The following is an 8,174-nucleotide window of genomic DNA, read 5'->3' on the forward strand; positions in this document are numbered from 1 at the left end:
TTTCCACACGTCCTGCTGTCGAGCCAGGCATTGTCCCCCGTTCTGTCTCTTTGCATTTCATTTTTCCTGCCTAAGTGGAATCTCTTGCATTTGTCTCTGTTGAATTTCATTGTGTCAGTTTCGGCCCATCATCTCTCTAATCTGTGAAGATCGTTTTGGATTCAATTTGAATATATATGAATAGCCACCTAGATTAGCACTGAATGGAAACAATCAGGGCCAGCTAACACTTCCCAACAAAGGATTCCCCAGGCAGCAATCAGCCAGGCTTTGAAGCTGCAAGGCCATTAAATGCTAATTAAAGGTAACCAATTGCAACCTTCACACTTGCCTTAAACAGACACTTGCCCCACCCTGGACGTTCCACAGATATATAAACCTCACTTGACTAGTTTCCAACAGGCCTCACAACCTCTTATGATGCCTACCATAGGTGTAGGCGAAATTTCAGGAGTGAATGCTTCTGGAACATGGCCAGACAGCCTGGAAAACTCACAGCAACCCAGTGACTTTGGCCATGAAATCTTTTGACAACATGTTAAAATAACCACTGCATTTAAATATTAGATATTGGGTCTGTTCTCTTGCCCATGTGCACCATTTTCGGAAATGGCAACAACAAGAGCTGTGTTGGGGAACCTGTGGCTATGTAGACCTGTGTACTGCCAAAGGTTAGGGATGATGGGGGTGGCCTTGCAACGATGGGAGAGATGTTCTAAGTTTCAAAGTCAAAGGTGTGGAAAGGATTGCAAAAGGATCCTATTTTTGTTGCTCTTTTCTTTTGGCTTCCTTACCCAGCAGGGATGCAGCAGAGATTCACCTCAAACTGTCAAACCATCTGTAAAGATGAAGGTTTCGGCACAAATTAAAATTCGTTCGACAGCCTTGCTGGAGGTGTATGCACGGTTCAGACTTCTAAGTATTTTAGTTTGATTGCCATTTCTCTCATTCCTTTTTTAAAGTATTGGTGAACAATGCCGTTGCTGTTTCCGAAAATGGTGCACGTGGGCAAGAGAATAGACCCAATATCTAATATTTAAATGCAGTGGTTATTTTAACATGTTGTCAAAGGATTTCATGGCCAAAATCACTGGATTGCTGTGAGTTTTCCGGGCTGTCTGGCCATGTTCCAGAAGCATTCTCTCCTGACATTTCACCTGCATCTATGGCAGGCATCATCAGAGGTTGTGAGGTCTGTTGGAAACTAGTCATGTGAGGTTTATATATCTGTGGAATGTCCAGGGTGAAGCAAGTGTCTGTTTGAGGCAAGTGAAAATGTTGCAATTGGTCACCTTTAATTAGCATTTAATGGCCTTGCAGCTTCAAAGCCTGACTGATTGCTGCCTGGGGGAATCCTTTGTTGGGAAGTGTTAGATGGCCCTGATTGTTTCCATTCAGTGCTAACCTAGGTGGCCAATTGCAACATTCATACTTGCCTGAAACACACAAGAGTTCTTTCTCCCACCCTGGACATTCCACAGATATATAAACCTCACTTGCCTAATTTCCAACAGATCTCACAACCTCTCGGGATGCCTGGCATAGATGTGGCCGAAACATCAGAAGAGAATGCTTCTGGAACATGTCGACTTGCAGTTTCTCAAGTCACTCCTGACACGACAAAAATGGCCATACAGCTTGGAAAACTCACAGCAACCCAGTGGTTATTTTGTCCATACAACAATTCATATGTTGAGCAAAGAGTCTTTGAGGAGGTGGGAATTATTAATATGCATCTAGATAAGTGTTTCTCAACCTTCCTCATGCCACAACACCTTAATACAGTTCCTCATGTTGTGGTGTCCTCCAACCATCAAATTATTTTCGTTGCTACTACACAACTGTCATTTTGCTACTGCTATGAATCGTCATGTAAATATCTGATATGCAGGATGTATTTTCATTCACTGGACCACATTTGGCACAAATACACAATACAGCGCCCAAATTTGAATACTGGTGGAATGGGGTGAGGGTTGGTTTTTGTCATTTGGGAGTTTTAGATGCTGGGATTTATAGTTCACCTACAATCAAAGAGTATTCTGAACTCCACCAACGATGAAACTGAACCAAACTTGGCACACAGAGCTCCAACTCCAATATATGTTTTCTGATGGTATTTGTGACCCCTCTGAAACCCCCTCATGACCCCCTCCCCAGGGGTCCCGGCCCCCAGGTTGAGAAATGCTGATGTAAAAATGGTTGAATTTCAGGTTGGAAAACAAACCCCCATTCTGAACTATGGAAACTCTTTCTCATACATCCTTTACCCGGAAATCTGAATTACTCCAAAATACTTGGTTAAGAGTGATGCCTTTGCTTCCCGTTAGCAAAACATATACAAATTTTCATGCGCACAGTTATTATTGCTGTGAGTTTTCTGGGCTGTATGGTCATGTTCCAGAAGCATTCTCTCCTGACATTTCACCCACATCTATAGAAAGAATCCTCAGAGGTTGAGGGATCTGTTGGAAACAAGGCAAGGAAGGTTTATATATCTGTGGTATGTTCAAGGTGGGAGAAAGAACTCTTGGCTATCAGATGGCTGGATGGCTATCTGTCGGGGGTGCTTTGAATGTGATTTTCCTGCTTCTTGGCAGAGGGTTGGACTGGATGGCCCATGAGATCTCTTCCTACTCTATGATTCTATTATTCTTGTCTGTTTGAGGCGTGTGAATGTGAAATTGGTCACCTTGAGGTTGCAAGGCTATCCAATGCTAATCAAGGTGGCCAATTGCAATATTCACACTTGCCTCCAACAGACAAGAGTTCTTTGTCACACCCTTGATATTCCACAAACATGTAAGCCTCACTTCCCTAATTTCCAACAGACCTCCCAACCTGTGAGGATTCCTGCCATAGATGTGGGTGAAACATCAGGAGAGAATGCTTCTGGGACATGGCCAGACGACCCGGAAAATGCACAACAACCCAGTGATTCTGAGCATGAAAGCTTCAACTATATATATATATATATATAGTTGAAGCTTTCATGCTCAGAATCACTGGGTGTTGTTATATGTGTGTGTGTGTGTGTGTGTGATATATATATATATAGAGAGAGAGAGAGAGTCCTTCTCCAAATTATTTTGTTATGTACATATATAGAAATACAGGTATTCCAAATCCCAGAAAAAAGACCCAAATTCCAAAGAGTTCTTGAAGGACAAAGACACACTACAAGAATACAGCTCTCCTGCATCTACATTGGAGATTTAATGCAGTTTTACACCACTTTATATGGCAAGACTTATGGAGTCATGGGAGTTTGACAAGGTTGGGTGCCTCATCAAAAGGCAATTCCCATGATTCCAAAGCACTGAGCCATGAAAGTTAAAAGAGCATCAAACAGCATTAATTTTACAATGTAGACGCATCCTTTGTGACCTTCGGCACGTCACACTCTCTCAATCACTGAGAAATCCATGACAGGTGTGTTTACTGGTCAACATAAGTGGGAAGCCACCTGAAGGTACCCAACAAAAGCAAAAAAAAAAAAGTCAAAACACAAGATGCAAAAACATGTAATCTGAAATTCCAAAAAATCTCAAACACTTCTGATCCCTACCATTTGGGAGAACGAAATCTTAGAATGTATCCTATTTAGAATTAAATATATGTTCAGTCCTTCTGGACAACAAGTTAAACATGAGCCAACAAGGTGATGTGGTGGCAAAAAAAGCCAATGGGATTTTGGCCTGCATCAATAGGAGCATAGTGTTTAGATCTATGGAAGTCATGCTACTCCTCTATTCCACTTTGGTTAGACCACACCTGGAATATTGTGTCCAATTCTGGGCACCACAATTCAAGAGAGATATTGACAAGCTGGAATGTGTCCAGAGGAGGGCAACTAAAATGATCAAGGGTCTGGAGAACAAGCCCTATGAGGAGCGGCTTAAGGAGCTGGGCATGTTTAGCCTGAAGAAGAGAAGGCTGAGAGGAGATATGATAGCCATGTATAAATATGTGAGAGGGAGCCATAGGGAGGAGGGAGCAAGCTTGTTTTCTGCTTCCCTGGAGACTAGGACGCGGAACATGGCTTCAAACTACAGGAGATTCCATCTGAACATGAGGAAGAACTTCCTGACTGTGAGAGCCGTTCAGCAGTGGAACTCTCTGCCCCAGAGTGTGGTGGAGGCTCCTTCTTTGGAAGCTTTTAAACAGAGGCTTGATGGCCATCTGTCGGGGGTGATTTGAATGCAATATTCCTGCTTCTTGGCAGAATGGGGTTGGACTGGATGGCCCATGAGGTCTTTGATTCTATGATTCAGGGGGTGAGATCCAAAAAACCCCAAAAGTGGGAATGGCATAAGGTGTGTAGGAAGCATCCCATCTTGAGACTTGTGGGTGAAAATCAAAGCCATCCCAAGCCAAGCCTTTGGGCATGTCATACTCTCTCAGCCCCAGAAAAAAAGACCACCAAGCATCTGATTTTGTGTCACCAGAAGTTATAGGTGAAAGATATATACCATCTGAGGAGAAACCAGAGCGTACCATAAGTCGGAAGTGACTCGAAAGCAGGCTTGAACAAGCAGAAACCACAAAGCTTTCGTGATGCAATTAAGGAAATAGACCCCCAAATCCCCTTTGGTCAAAAACCCAACACTTTTGATCTCTGGCATTTGGGAGAAGGGTTAATCAATTTGGAATATATGCAATACTAGCCGTCCCCTGCCAGGAGTTGCTGTGGCCCAGTCTGGTGATCTGTAGAATAAAGTAATTAGAAAGTGTTGGATTCTAATATATGTAATTTCTTTCTGCTTGTGGGTAAACTGTATTCCTTGTTGTTTCTTTGTCACTATTGATGTCAAGATTATCTGGTATGTCTACTCTGGAACAGGCCACATATTATTGTCCTTCTTTAGGGGTCCCTTTCAAATCTATGATATTATATCTCTCTCTGTGTGTGAATCATATCTATCTACCTATCTATCTCTACCTACCTACCTACCTACCTACCTACCTATCTATCTATCTATCTATCTCTATGGCTGGATGGCTCTTTGTTTTCTTGCCCTGGTGAAGGGAGTTGGACTGGATGTGTGATTCTGATTCTGTGTGAGAAGTTTGCCTCAATTATGTCGTTGGTGGGGTTCTGCATGGTCTTTGATTGTAGGTGAACTATAAATCCCAGTAACTACAACTCCCAAATGTCATGGTCTATTTTCCCCACACTCCATCTGTGTTCATATTTGGGCATATTGAGTATTCGTGCCAAGTTTGGTCCAGATCCATCATTTTTTGAATCCACAGCGTTCTCTGGATGTAGGTGAACTACAACTCCAGAACTCAAGGTCAATGCCCACCAAACCCTTCTAGTGTTTTCTGTTGGTCATGGGGATCCTGTGTGCCACGTTTGGTTCAATTCCTTCATTGGTGGAATTCAGAATGCTCTTTGATCGTAGGTGAACTATAAATCACAGTAACTACAACTCCCAAATGTCAAGGTCTATTTTCCCCCAAATTCATATTTGGACATATGAAATATTCTTGCCTAGTTTGGTCCAGAACCATCATTTTTTGAGTCCACAGTGCTCTCTGGATGTAGGTGAACTACAACTCCCAAACTCAAGATCAATGCCCACGAAACCTTTCTAGTGTTTTCTGTTGGTCATGGGAGTCTTGTGTACCAAGTTTGGTTCAATTCCATCATTGACGGAGTTCAGAATGCTCTTTGATTGTAGGTGAACTATAAATCCCAGCAACTACAACTCCCAAATGACAAAATCATTTTTTTTTAGTGATGGTCACTACTCGGGTTAGTAGGTGTCATGTGGCCAAATTTGGTGTCAATTTGTTCAGTGGTTTTTGAGTTCTGAACATGAGGAAGAACTTCCTGACTGTGAGAGCCGTTCAGCAGTGGAACTCTCTGCCCCGGAGTGTGGTGGAGGCTCCTTCTTTGGAAGCTTTTAAACAGGGGCTGGATGGCCATCTGTTAGGGGAGATTTGAATGCAATATTCCTGCTTCTTGGCAGAATGGGGTTGGACTGGATGGCCCAGGAGGTCTCTTCCAACTCTTTGATTCTAATCCCACAAACGAACATTACATTTTTATTTATATAGATACTTAATAATATACTCAACTTAATTAAATATATATTGGGAAGTGGGGGGGGGGGGGAGGCATCCCAAATGCATAAGGGAGCGAAGAGGATGCTGTTCCCAAACACAACATTCCAAAAAACCGAACACACTTCTAACCTCCAGCCTTTCACAGCAAGGATACTCCACCTTAGAATTAGACCTTAGACCTCACTACTTCTGAGGATGCTTGCCATAGATGCAGGCGAAACGTCAGGAGAGAATGCCTCTAGACCATGGCCATACAGCCCGAAAAAACCTACAACAACCCAACCTTAGAATTCAATATATTTTGGGGGAAAGGATTGGGGTGCAGAAAGGGAAGGGAGGGAGATGTTGCCCCACTCCTGCGCCCTCCATGCATCATAACAACAACACAACAACAACCCCCTTTAGTCTTGGATATAAAGAAGGGGTTCTGCTTACCGAAAGCGCCCAGAGGAGGCAGGGCGGGGGCCACAGGGCGTGCCGCCTCCCCATCGGAGCCGCCCGAGGTCCCTCGACCGACGCCTCCTGCCCCGAGCCTCGGGCGGCCGCTTCTCCTGAGCGGCTCCTTCCTCTTCCCTCTTTCTCTCCCTTCTCCGCCTCCCCAAAGAGGCTTGCTTGCTCTCTGCCGGCTGCCTTCGCTCTCTTTCTCTCCCTTCTCCGCCTCCCCAAAGAGGCTTGCTTGCTCTCTGCCGGCTGCCTTCGCTCCTCGCCCGCCTCGGCTCTGCTCAGTTCCTCCAGCTTGGAGGGAGGGGGCGTCTCCGGAGGGAGGGCTCCTCTGAGCATACCCAGAGTGCCGCCCCCGCCCAGCCTGCCGCCTGGGAACGGAGGAAGGGGCGTTGCACGTTCTGGCAAGAGCAGGGCTTCTCAACCTTCCTCATACCTTCGTACAGTTCCTCATGTTGTGGTGACCCCACAACCATAACATTGTTTTCATTGCTACTTCATCACTGTAGTTTTTGCGACTGTTATGCATCTTCATGTAAATATCTGAGATCAGGCATGTAGCCAGGGCGAGGGGGCTTGAGGGGCTTCAGCACCCCCCCCCCCCCAAATTCTCATGGTGGTCTGCGAGAAGGCCTTACTGGTACATTATTTAAACCAGTGTTTCTCAACCTGATGGTCGGGACCCCTGAGGGGGTCACGAAGGGGTGTCAGAGGGGTCGCCAAAGACCATCAGAAAACACAGTATTTTCTAGGTTCTTGTGGGTTTTTTCGGGCTATAGAGCCATTTATTTATTTATTTATTTGGGGTTCTTTTACCCCGCCCTTCTCACCCCAAAGGGGACTCAGAGCGGCCTCTATGGCAAGCATCATAGATGCAGGCGAAACGTCAGGAGAAATGCCTCTAGAACATGGCTCTATAGCCCGAAAAAACCCACAAGAACCTAGTGATTCCAGCCATGAAAGCCTTCGACAATACAGTATTTTCTGTTGGTCATGGGGGTTCTGTGTAGGAAGTTTGGCCCAATTCTATCATTGGTGGGGTTCAGAATGCTCCTTGATTGTAGGTGAACTATAAATCCCAGTATCTACAACTCCCAAAGTCGATTTTCCCCAAACCCCATCAGTGTTCACATTTGGGCATATTGAGTATCGGTGCCAAGTTTCGTCCAGGTCCATCATTGTTTGAGCCCACAGTGCTCTCTGAATGTAGGCGAACTACAACTCCCAAACTCAAGGACAATGCCCATCAAACCCTTCCAGTATTTTCTGTTGATCATGGGAGTTCTCTGTGCCAACTTTGGTTCAATTCCATAGCTGGTGGGGTTCAGAATGCTCTTTGTTTACATGTTAACTATAAATCCCAGCAACTTCAACTCCCAAATGACAGAATCAATTTCCCCGCCAACTCCACCAGTATTCAAATTTGGGCATACCGGGTATTTGTGCCAAATTTGCTCCAGTGAATGAAAATACATCCTACAGATCATTATTTACATGGTGATTCATAACATTAGGGTTATGTTTGGGGGTCACCACAACATGAGGAACTGTATTAAGGAGTCGCGACATTAGGAAGGTTGAGAACCACTTATTTAAACTGTTATGTTTATTCATATCATGATTTGATCACCATGCTCAATATATCCCATATGTATGGG

General features: G+C 44.5%; 1 protein-coding gene across 1 annotated transcript in view; it reads right to left on the bottom strand.

Moving 5' to 3' along the window:
- CRHR2 (corticotropin releasing hormone receptor 2) overlaps window positions 1–6,894 on the bottom strand; it is a 235,035-nt gene extending 228,141 nt beyond the window's left edge. The window contains exon 1 of the mRNA XM_060782649.2: window positions 6,511–6,894. Coding sequence (XP_060638632.2) covers window positions 6,511–6,855 — 345 coding nt within the window. The 5' untranslated portion in view covers window positions 6,856–6,894. The remainder of the gene's footprint in view (window positions 1–6,510) is intronic.
- Window positions 6,895–8,174: the final 1,280 nt, after the last annotated feature.

Source organism: Anolis sagrei, chromosome 6 (assembly GCF_037176765.1).
Source record: "Anolis sagrei isolate rAnoSag1 chromosome 6, rAnoSag1.mat, whole genome shotgun sequence".
In the NCBI taxonomy this organism is placed as follows: Eukaryota; Metazoa; Chordata; class Lepidosauria; order Squamata; family Dactyloidae; genus Anolis; species Anolis sagrei.